This window comes from Equus caballus, chromosome 1, assembly GCF_041296265.1.
Source record: "Equus caballus isolate H_3958 breed thoroughbred chromosome 1, TB-T2T, whole genome shotgun sequence".
Classification (NCBI taxonomy): domain Eukaryota; kingdom Metazoa; phylum Chordata; class Mammalia; order Perissodactyla; family Equidae; genus Equus; species Equus caballus.
This window is the reverse complement of record NC_091684.1, coordinates 168411259-168424094: the sequence shown is the minus strand read 5'-3', so window position 1 is coordinate 168424094 and position 12836 is coordinate 168411259. Positions and strand designations below refer to the sequence as shown.

General features: G+C 35.7%; 1 protein-coding gene and 1 pseudogene across 1 annotated transcript; both read right to left on the bottom strand.

Annotated features, from left to right (window-relative positions):
• OR4BF1P (olfactory receptor family 4 subfamily BF member 1, pseudogene) lies at window positions 2152-2760 on the bottom strand (annotated as a pseudogene).
• OR4K58 (olfactory receptor family 4 subfamily K member 58) lies at window positions 8208-9155 on the bottom strand. Its single transcript, NM_001391546.1, has one exon. It carries the CDS (start codon window positions 9153-9155, stop codon window positions 8208-8210), a length of 948 nt encoding a protein of 315 aa, NP_001378475.1.
• Window positions 9156-12836: the final 3681 nt, after the last annotated feature.

The following is a 12836-nucleotide window of genomic DNA, read 5'->3' as shown; positions in this document are numbered from 1 at the left end:
CACGTAGATGAACAAAGGAATCTCACTCTACTTATACTTGCATTTATTTATATGATAGTTTTAGCATTTATTTGTATGTTCAAGAGTCACTTGCATAACATTAATAATAAACTAGCTATTCATATACTTTGCTCATTTTTTACCAGCTTGTTGGGCCTTTACTTATTGTTTGTTGCTTGTTATAAACTAAATTAAAAAAAGAATTTCTTAACAGAAAATAGAAAGCTTACAGTTGTCATCACTCCAGATTCAGTATTTTAATTACACTATAGGACATAAGTTAATAGCTATGTGCATAGATATTAATTCTGCATTCTAAGTCCTAATGCAAGCAATTCCTTTTTTCATTATTAACTCTTGCTGTTTACAAAGTAAAGATATTACCCCTGCAAATAACACTGCTATTCATCTAGCCTTTTTCACTTTATTTGTGATAGGCTTTAAAGAAAAAAATCTCTGGAAGATTGTGTAGTCAGATTTATCAATAATTTTTTCCCCACAAACTTGCAATAAGTACTTTTATTTGATTGGCATATTATTTTGCTGTTGAGGTAACATTGGTTTATTACGTTATATAAACTGGAGATGTACATCATTATATTTTGATTTCTGTGTAGACTACTTGATGTTCACCACCCAAAGACTAATTATCATCCATCACCATACACATGTGTGAATCACTCCTTTCGTTCTCCTCCCTTCCCCTGCACCTCTGGCAACCACCTATCCAATGTCTATCTGTATGCGTTTGTTTGTTCTTGCTTTGTCATCTATGTATGGTGTGGTCATACGGTATTTGACTTTCTCCCTCTGACTTATTTCACTTAGCATAACACCCTCAAGGTCCATCCACGTTGTCGCAAATGGCATGATTTCATCTCTTTTATGGCTAAGTAGTATTCCATGGTGTATATATACCATATCTTCTTTATCCCTTTGTCCCTTCATGGCCACCTAGGTTTCTTCCAAGTTTTGGCTATTGTGAATAATACTGCAATGAATATAGGGGTGCATATATCTTTACACATTTGTGTTTTCATATTCTTTGGATAAATGCCCAGCAGAGGTTTTTACTGTATTGAATAAGACAATACATTTTTTTTATTTTTTGGTGAGGAAGCTTGGCCCTGAGTTGACATGTGTTGCCAGTCTTCCTTTATTTTGTATGTGGGACACTGCCACAGAATAGCTTGATGAACGATGTGTAGGTTTGTGCCTGGGATCCAAACCCACGAACCCCAGGCTGCTGAAGTGGAATACGCAAACTCAGCCACTACACCACCAGGCCCACCCTAGCCTTTCTGGATTTTTTTCAAACTTAATGTGACAGTTTATGTTCATGCTTATTCATTAAAAGCAAAGTACACTCACTGGTGAAGTAATAATTAAAAAGTGGAAGGATGTATCACTGGCAATATAAAGAACTGATCCAGTCAAATAGCCACCCATAAATTCTAATGTCTCTCCTCCTTCTTGTGATGCTCTCCCTCCATCTCCCTCCATCTCTCCCTTTTGCCCTCTATCCTTCTTCTCTCACCATGTGAGACCACTGAGGATCAAAGCAGGAAAATTACTTGATTTTTCAAGGACACTATCGACACCTCTCCATTTTCACCAGCAGGACAGAGTTAAAAGGAAAAAAGTACTAAGAGTAATATCATGACTACATTAATGTTTATTGTATATTTAAAATGTTTTTGGCACTGTATAAAATATATAAAAGGTAGTCAAGTTTAAAAGATTGTTATGTTAGACATAATACAAATCAATTGACCAAAAGTCTGGTGTTTCAACAAACTTTAGCTAAATAGTATCTTGGTTCAAAAATACCGTGTGTCTATATCTAAAACTCAGCTTGCACTAGGACTTAGCTTGCAGAATTAATATCTATGCACATAGCCACTAACTTATGTCTCATAGTATACGTAAAATACTGAACCCAGCATGATGAAAGTTGCAGGCTTTCTATTTTCTGTTAAGTGATGAATTTTTTTCATTTTGGCTAGCGAATGAAAGAATAATTTATTGATCTTTTATTTTTACTACTAGATTGCATGAATTTTACCTTCCTTCTTCTGTTTTCCAAAAATTGTGAAAGCCTAGATTTCATATTTGGTCCTCTGTTTCAAATAACTTTTGTCACTTTGCCTTTGAATGTTTAGGTCCACTGTTGGTTAGGGTCATAATTTCTGTCTTGTAAGTATCCATGAGAGCCAGCTCTGTCACCAGGGGAAGGTTGCAAAAGAAGCTATCTACCTTATTGGGGCCACAGAATGGCAGGTCCATTGTAAAAGCCTAGTGGCTCACAGAATGAAGAATACACAGAGCCCAGGAAGTAAACACAAAACTATACACAGATTCATAATTGTGCTGTAGTTCAGGGGCTTATAGATGGCTCTAAATCCTTCATATGCCATAGCTATGAGAAACATCATTTCAGTCCCAAGTAAACTAGGAGGAAGAAATATTTGGGCCATGCAACTCTCAAAGGAGATAGTCATGTGCTCAATGAAAAAGTTCACAGTGGGTGGCAAAGTTAGTTTGGCAGATATCAATTAAAGAAAGTTTACTGAGCAGGAAGTACATGGGAAAGTTCAAACGGGAGTCAGAGGAAATGATAGCAGTAATCATGAGGTTGTCCAGCACTAATGTCACATACACTATAGAGAAGTGGGCAAAAAAGAAAAGATCAATTTCCGAAGAATTAGAGAGTCCCAGAAGCACAAACTCAGACACCACCGATTCATTTGTGTGAGCCATCTATCCCATCTACTGTCACCTAAGTAAAAGGACATTGGGAAAATATCACAATGATTGACATCATATCTAGTATATATGCAAAAGACACATGATAAGTTCTCAATTAAAAGGCAATTTAATTTAACTATATAAATAATTCATTGATTAATATCTAGCACCTATGACTGTTGTGGAAAGTGAGAGAAGTATGAGAAGAGAGGGTTAGATATTGATCTTATCATAATTAGGAAAAAAAGATGCACATATTGAAAAATAAAAACATAAAATCAGAAATAAGCAAATGTAAATGATACATTAATATAAAAGTTACCAAGATGAAACAAATTATTCCAAAGTGCTAAGGTAAGGTGCCATGGAATGGGTGTTATTTAAGCTAATTTTTTTTTAAAAGTTTGGAATTTGATAGCCAAAACTGAAGGAAAGGCTATTTCAGGCAGGGAGAATAGCAGGAATAAAGATGCAAAGGTAAAAATATGAAAGACATAATTAGAGAGTCGTGAGTTGAGTGGCCTGGCTGGAGGAGGGCGTGCTAAGTAACAATAAAAATAAAGTTGGGAACGGTAGATCAGGAGCAAATTGTGGATGCCATTAGCCTTAAATGCAAGACTAAGTGGACCAGAATAATGTTATTGAAACTGAGAATCATAAAGTGCTTGACAGTGTTTAAGAAGCTTAATAGAAGCCATCTGCCATATTATGGAAAGAAGAGGCAATGGTAATATTCTGAAAGTGTCTGTGAAGATCAAGAATGTTTCTTTCATTTTTTTAACAAAAGATAATCAGAGTTCAACTTCTGATGCATAAAGACCTATTATAAATGAATCACCAATCTGTGTTCAGTCTCTTCTGATTCTGCCTTTTTTCTCTTCCTAAATATTTATGACATACTTGGATTTATCAAAATATGCAATGCCTTTCAGAAACCAACCTTTCAGAAATAGTCTATATAACTATACAAGGTGCATTTCGAACACCCAAAAGCTTTTCAAAAGAGAAAAATGCAGTCATGTGTAAATCTTCTCTTGAACGTTTTTGGACATTTTCCTTAACACATTAGAGACCAAGTGGCCACTTGTTCCCAGAAAATACCCTACATACCTCCAGTGATTTAAGAAACATTTTTGGCTTTAAACTTGTGAAGCCAACTTTACACAATAGGTATTTATTTGTCATTATCCTGATGGAAGTTCTGCGCCTTGTATTATTCAGTGGTGATATAACTAAAATAATAAATATTGAGAACCTTAAAAACAAAATTGTACACGTAACGGTAAATTAACCAATTAAACAAGTGTGTCAACTATTACAGGCTTTCATTATGTAATTTCAACCTGGTTGTTGAAGCACAGAATCCTAACCTTTAAAGGGCTTCATCTTTGCCTTTGAGTTAGGATATCTAGTCTTAAGAAGAATGCAGAGTGAGGCTGGCCCAGTGGCACAGCGGTTAAGTTTGCAAGGTCCACTTTGGCGGCCCTGGGTTCGCCAGTTAGGATCCCAGGTGCAGACCTACACACTGCTTGTCAAGTCATACTGTGGCAGGCGTCCCTCATATAAAATAGAGGAAGATGGGCATGGATGTTAGCTCAGGTCCAGGCTTCCTCAGCAAAATAAGGAGGTTTGGCAGCAGATATAAGCTCAGGGCTAATCTTCCTAAGAAAATAAATGCAGAAACTTAAATTACTCAAGAATATAAACAGATGAGGCATGAATTGACCTCAGTACAAACTTCAGTCATGGGATTCTCATCTTCATGTGGAAGGTTTGTGTCAATGCTGACGTGTGTGTCTGATCACAAACAGATTCCTAGGTCTTTACTTCCACATCTGACAGGCCCCTTTTGGCCCAGAATAATAAATGAGGTCATCAAATGAAGTTTTGCAGAATTACCTGACACAGTAGAGGTGTGTTTAGTTTTTGAAAGATCTCTATTTTATACCCCATGTATACAGAGCTATGCATCATAAATCCATGGTTTCCTGATTTACTTACTATAAGCAATAGTTTAACAGAGGTATCCTATTTTAAGACTCTGAACCATATTTAACCTTTCTGTTTAGTGAGCTTTTCTTGCATTACTCTGACAGGTAAAGACAGAGGGAACACTGCCTTTTCACTGCCAGGTGAGGAAAGAAGTCCAATTTCCCAATTCTGCCTCTATGAACACCCAACAAAGGGTAGGTGAGGATGATTCTAGAACTTTTGGGTGGGAATGAGAGGTCTGGCTCCTCACTAGACCTCCAGTGATACTTCCCTGACTGGGAGGGATAGGAGAACCTTGTTACTGCTCTCCACTTACACCATGGGAGGAGGTGCTGATTATGATCTAAAAAAGATGGAATTTCCGCCTCCCTACTTGGCTTCTCTGACACCAACTCAGGGGTGTGGAGGCATTGGAGTGCCTTGTTACACCTTCGCCAGGGATAGGAGTCTCAGCTACCCACTTGGCCTTTGCTGGTGTGGGTGAGGTGGGACCAAAGATTTTTTTTTGTGGTGTTTGGCTGAAGTAGAGAAGTTGTCTAAAAGTTTTCTGTCTTGCCAGGCTGCCCCTTTCCTGGTCCTTTGGCTGGAGAGAATAGGCTTTTGTTGGGGATTTTTCTTGTCTGCTCTCACTAGTGTTTCTGAGTTGTTGGCATGTTCAGTCATGTTGCGTCATTCCTTGGGACCCCATCCAGTCTACCTTCTTCTCTCCAACTCTCAGAGTGTTATAATATATATATATATATATATATATAGACACACACACACACACACACACACATATATATATATATATATACATATATATATATTCTACTGATTGTAATTATATTTAGCAAGAGGAATATGGAAAATTATGTCTACTCCTCTTCCCAGGAGCAGAAATCACCTGCTTTTCTTTTATGATAGTAATGTTTTCTCCTTTTTATTTGCTTTGTGTATTTAGTCATTTTGAAGATATTTGCATCATAGTATCTATCTAATAGATTTATTGCTGATTCAAGAGGGGAGTGGGGCTTTAGCCTACTATTTATTCTGTCTACTGACTTTCATTCATTGTGGATAGGCTCCTCAGGTGTTTTGTGAATTTGATTGTAAAATCAAGTTCAGCAGAACTTCATGTGTCTAAATCTTCTGTGGCAAGTTTTCTTTTTGTTTTGTTTTGTGTTTTTTCTTCTTCTCCCCAAAGCCCCCATTCCAAGTACATAGTTATATATTCTAGTTGCAGGTCCTTCTAATTGTGCTATGTGGGACACCACCTCAGCACGGGCTGATGAACGGTGTTAGGTCCACACCCAGGATCGGAACCAGCAAAACCCAAACTGGGGAAACACTGGGCTGCCAAAGAGGAGCACACAAACTTAACCACTTGGCCATGGGGCCGGCCCCATGGCCAGTTTTAAGGACATGACTATTCAGAAAAGTTTTTGTTTTTGCTTTTCCAAATGACTGCAAAATTTCAATATGTGTGTTCCCAACAGCTTACATTGATTTGTTTCAGGTTAAAGCTCTCTTGCCTATGCAGAGAGTATAAATTCAAACTCCAAACCCAGATGTAGGCAATCCCATGATTCTAGTTTCCAAGAAGAAGCAATTTTTCCATGCATAGGCTAGGCCAGTGAGGATAAATGTTTTGGCCTTTTTCTTGTGCTCCTAAGTACCCTCTTCTAGTCCATACCTTCACTGAGGGTCCCAGATCGAAGAGATCCAATTCTACCTCAGACTTTTGCTCAGACTTCCCAATGGCCAAGCACTTCCGATCATTTTCATGACCTGTAATCACTTGCCATCAACTTTCTTCTCCCAAGGTTTCCACTACTTCAAATACCATGAGGTCATTTGTTTATTTCAGAGAATGCATCTAGAATTCATAAGTATTTTTGTAGAAAGTGTTTCAGATTACCTAAATTTCAATATTGTCAGTAATATAGGTACAATCTTATTGTCCTAATCCACATATATTTTGTGAGAATCAGTGAGATGATATATAAAGATACAATTTATAAATTACATTGTGATCATTGAATATATGTTTGGCTTTATCATCACCATCACCATACGACACAGTTCTATGTTTGCTTTTTTTTGAATTCTATGTTTCAGGAAAGAATCAACAGAGCTTTGCAGAATGGTAAATTTATGAAGGAGAAAAGCGAGTCAAAATTGTTTAAGACATAATTGGTGTTAAATTCTATTCCATACTACCATTTCCTCCACACTATTTCAAAAACATAACTTGCCTTTGAGATATGGCTTTTCTTTCAAACACTAGAAGTCAGAAGTTTAAGAGAGTTGTATCATTTCTTCTACTTGCTGATTATGAGTGTGGTCAATTCACTCATCTTTTACGACACTTGACTCTTAGTTTTCTAAGTGGTGAAAGAGGAGTTAGACTATGAGTAAGAATTAAATATTAAACTTAAGTATGAAAATGCAGCCTTCTTTTGAAAAGTCAAAACAATAATTTCATACTTTTAGAAAGCTTTGAAAAAATGTATTCTGAATTATGTTTTATTGGGTGGTGTAGATTAGAAAGCATGACCTGGAGATTGGCAAGAGAATAAATACACAGGACAAAAACATTTATTTAGCACTGTTGGTGAAAACCATCTACTTATACAATGGAGAGATCCATTTTTGTGTGTAGTAATTGAACCACTAACTTTGTCAGTTCTGAACTTTAATACATGGATACAAAGAAACTTTAATTGTGTGCTCAACTTTTAGTATTTGCAATATGATTAATGTAAATATATTAATTTATTTGGTTTCTGAGTTCAGATAATGAGTTCTGCAACATAATCCATTTGCTCTTTGGTCCGTACATTTGGACAGTTCGTAGTGAGAGTTCAAATTGGAAGAAGTATCACCCCTATAATCCAAAAAATATCTCAATTTATTTACCTCCTCAGTTCAAATAGAAATAGTTGGAATAGTAAGAAATTATAGGTGTGTATTTGTATACATTTAGAGAGAGTGAGACACAGAGGGACAGAAAGAACAAGGTCTGTAATCAGAGGACTTACTCTGTCAATCAAAAATGGTAAGAAAATGGTAAAATTTATTACAATACCCACCTCTAATTTGTGATACCAGATAAGATGATGACTAGAAAATAACTTCAAATTAATTACTATTTTAAAATATGACAAATATTTTACATTACTTTAGTATTTTTTACATTTTTGTATTTATCAAGTTGATTGGAAGAAGTATGAATTCCATAGACATATTTTATAGGAAAAGAAAAGAATTCTATGATTATAAATAATTTTACTCTGAATCAAATAAGACATTTCATAAGCAAAAGACAAGGAGTCCAATTCTCCTGTTATCTAAGATGGTTTGTTTACTGTTATAAAAGCAAATCCTGTCAAAAGGAAGAAAATGTGTCCTGTGATATTTCAGACATAACGGTACTTCACAGAGGAAGGTACGCTAACCTGGCTTTTATTATGGGCTGTTATTTATCACAAGGGGGAGCTGGGAGACCTACAGGAACTCACTTGTCGACTCAGTTTTTGCATTGCTGATGTTACCTCTTTATTTCTTAAGGTGTAGATCAAGGGGTTTAAGAGAGGTGTGAAAACAGTATAAAATATTGAGAGAAGCTTATCCACTGGGAGGTCACTAAAAGGCCAGGCATAAATAAAGATGCAGGGCCCAAAGAAGAGGGTCACCACAGTAATATGGGCAGTCAGAGTGGCCCTTGCTTTGGCCATGCCCACTGAGGAATGCCGTCGCACAGTGACCAGAATGACTGTGTAGGAAGTCAGCAAGAGCACAAAGGAGCTCATGGCCATTAAGCCACTGTCTGAAAGCATCAGTACCTCAAGAGTAAAGGTATCGGTGCAAGCAAGTTTGATAACCAGGGGAAGGTCACAGAAAAAACTGTCAACTTTATTGGGGCCACAGAATGGAAGATTTACTGTGAAGACCAACTGACTTACCGAGTGCAGAACACCAATGAGCCAGGAGCCCACCACGAGGATTGTGCACTTGCGCACATTCATGATGGTTGCATAATGCAGGGGTCGACATATGGCTACATATCTATCATATGCCATGGCCACAAGAAGCATCATCTCACCACCAGCAAAGACATGTAGAAAGAATATCTGGGCCATGCAGCCCTCAAAAGAGATGGTCTTATGGTCCATAAGGAAGTCAACAATCATTTTGGGTGTGGCAAATGTGGACAGACAGACATCGATGCAGGAGAGGTTACCAAGTAGGAAGTACATGGGTGAGTGTAGAGCAGGTTCAGAGACGACTGTGAGCACAATGAGGAGGTTCCCCAGCACAATGGATAAATAGAAAAGTGTAAAAAGTGCAAAATAGAAAAGTTGTAGCTCTTGAGAACCTGAAAGACTGTGCAGTACAAATTCAGTCACTCCTGAATTATTGCCTTGGTCCATGATTTCAAATTTCTGAAATCAGATCAGAAAAGTTCCTGTAAAGTGAAGTGGAAATAACATCGCAGGATTGTGAGAGTAAATGAGCAAAGTCAAGCCTGGTATCAAATTCCATTCAACACACTTATGTACATTAGATCCTCATTAGCACACAAAATACACATTGCATGTAATCATTTATTTTGTAATGACTCTACAACCTTGGCTTTCACCTCTGCCTCCAAGTGTGATAGCTATTATTCTAAAAATACAAATTTATACATCACCTCCACAACTTTAAAATTCCTGATAAATAAGAGAGTTAAGCTCTAGAGTCATACTGACAGGTTGCAAGTGCTATCTCTTGTAATTCTTAGTGGTGTGATCTTGAGCACATTAATTAAACTGTCTGTGCTTTTGTTTTCGCATCTGTATATTGGGGGAAATAATAGTAAGTGGCTCACAGGATTGTTGTAAAGATTAAAAGAGTTGTAATTGATGAAATACTTACAACAGTACCTGGCCTATAATAGATGTTCAATGGATGTTAGGTACTATGTCTTTGGTGCATCTATGATGAAAATATTTGCAGGTATAAATTAACATGGTACGTAAAATATCAAAGTACATACTCATCTTACTTAAGAAAATGGCTATTTCATGCACTTTAGTGGTGTCTGTTTACATTTAAGCATGTTAATATTATTTGTTACTTAATATCACATTTTTCTCTTTTTAACTAGAAATTTCCTAATTTAGACTCCTTATAAATGCATAATGACTCTTCTTCACCCAGTGACTCTGAATTTGTGTGAATTTAATAAATTTAATTTGTGTGCTCTTCAGTAATCAAGTACAAAAAAGGATATCATATTTGCTATTATCAACCTGTCTTCCCTATCAATTTATGCAAACCTATTTTATGATTCTGAAAGAAGTCATATTTTATTCTTTGATTTTTAATTGTCCATTGCTCATAGATGGTGTTCAATATTTGGTGATCCAAATATACAAAAAATGCAATGTTTAGTTTCATATCAGCTAAAAGAGAACTGCTTTTATTTTACAGGCTAATTATCCCTGTGCGTTTTGGAGAAAACTCTTAAAAACAAAGAAACTCTGCTTCTTAAGAGTCTCTGATTATTTTCTCTGAGAGATAGATAATCCCATTTTGATAAACTGCAAAGTTTGAATTTAGTATGAAAATTCATGTTGAAAGGTAATTTTGAAGAAAGTAAACAGGAGGCACATTAAAACATATCTGATTGCAGCAACGTAGGGAACCATACCTTTAGAAAGGTGACATCCAAATTTTTTTCATTGTGCTCTTCTAACAACAGAAAGATTGTTACCATGTACATTTATTTACCTGCGACTTATATGCATATATCACTACACTAATATATTACATGCAATATAAAATATGATTAAAATTTAAGAAAGAAATATTTTATACATGGAAAGAGAACTTTAAGTATTTTTCTCACACTCAAGCAGCTTACCTGCTTGGGTATGTATGCCCTACTTTGGATTCTACTGATCGAGAAAAATAAGTGGCAACTAGGAGAAAATATTCACAAATAATATATCTAATAAAAGGTTAACATCTAAAATATATGAAGAACTCATACAACTCAACAACAAAAAAATGAAAATCACAATCAAAAAACAGGCAGAGGATATGAACAAACATTTTTCCAAAGAAGATATACAGATGGCCAACAGACACATGAAAGATGTTCAACATCACTAATTATTAGGGAAACGCAAATCAAAACTGCAATGAGATATCACCTCACACCCGTCAGAATAGCTATTATTAAAAGACAAGAAAGAACAAATGTTGGAGAGGATGTAGTGAAAAGGGAACCCTCATACACTGCTGGTGGGAATGCAAACTAGTGCAGCCACTATGGAAAACAATATGGAGATTTCTCAAAAAATTAAAAATAGAACTACCATATGACCTAGCTATTCCACTTCTGGGTATTTATCTAAAGAACATGAAAACACTAATTCAAAAATATATATGCCTCCCTGTGTTCACTGCAGCAATATTCACAATAGCCAAAACTTGGAAGCAATCTAAGTGCCCATCAACAGATGAATGGTAAAGAAGAGGTGGTATATATACACAATAGAATACTATTCAGCCACAAAAAAATGACGAAATTGTGCCATTTGTGACAACATGGGTGGACTTCGAAGGTATATGCAAAGAAGAACAAGTCAGACAGAGAATGGCAAATACTGTATTATTTCACTCAATGTGGAAGATAAAACAAAAAAACAAACATATAGATATGGAGAATAAGTTGGTGGTTACCAGAGGGGAAGTGGGTGGGGGTAGAGCAGAAGGAGTAAATGTACACATGTGTATGGTGATGCATGGAAACAAGACTTTTAGTGGTGAACACAATGCAGTCTATACAGAAGCAGAAATATAATGAAGTGCACCTGAAATTTATGTAATGCTGTAAACCGATGTGACCTTAATGAAAAAAAAAAAAAAAAGAAAGAAACGAAACGAGAAAAGAAAAGTAGGTGGCTCTTTTCCTGAAGTGAAATTTCCAAAAAGCCTGTCTTGGGGAAAGTAGACAGAGTTAACTCATAGCATGTAGCACTCCATTTCTGGAAGAGAAGCCAAGAAAACTTTGTTGGGCAAAATAATTGACTATTGTTCCTCTGTCTCTACTCTTTTGTTCCCCAATTCAGGGTCTCTCTCCCCTTTTGACTCCTCCGTTTTAAGAACCCAAGGTCACCATGTTCCTTTCTGCAGACGCCTAGTGACATGTGTAGTCAGATGAAATAATATTCTTAATTATCCAAACCTCTGTTTCTTTATCTGGAATTAAGGAAAAGTACTAGAGGGATGTGGAACTCATTTGCTAAAATCACCTCTACAGGAATCTCCTGTTATTGTTATATAGGTAGAAAAGCTTATGAAGACCTACCCCAAAGTGTTGACAGTGGTTATCTCTGGCTGAGAGAATGCAATAAATTTATTCCTTACACATTTCTGTATTTGCTGAGTTTCTTGTTCTGCAATTAACATACATTATCTTTTGAACCAGAAGAAACCAGTAAAGCTCTTTGTAATTGATAAGGTTCTATCTTTTATTTTAGAAAAATCAAATAAGTAATGAGATGGCATAAAACTATATTTAATGAGAACACAAATATAATAACATAAAAAATATATATCACTGCATACACAGTGCATATTATTTTATAACTTACCACTTTTTTATGTTTTATGGCATTTTTTATGTTTTTGTGGGATTTTATTTTTTTATGTTTTTGCACTATTTTATTAGATGGATGTTTTCAGTTTTCCCTATCGTTAACATATAATAACCTTTCTTTTATTTAACTAAAACTCTATGGCTATACATAATTATTTATTTAGGATACATCATTATAATTATGCACTTATGAGATTTTTAATTAATGATACCAGAACTTATCTCATGGAAATGATGCATGAGAATGTCCATTCTTCATTTCTTCCCTTCTTAACAAGACAGTTTATGTTTTTCTTTGTTTACTTATTTGCTAAATGAAAATGCATCTTATTGATTTTTCAGTGCATTTAATGATTATTAGTGGAGTTGATCATTTATTCATGAATTTATCATTTGTATGTTTTTACTTCACAATTGCAGTTCATGTCTTTTGCCCATTTTTCTGCTGAGCTCTTCCTCT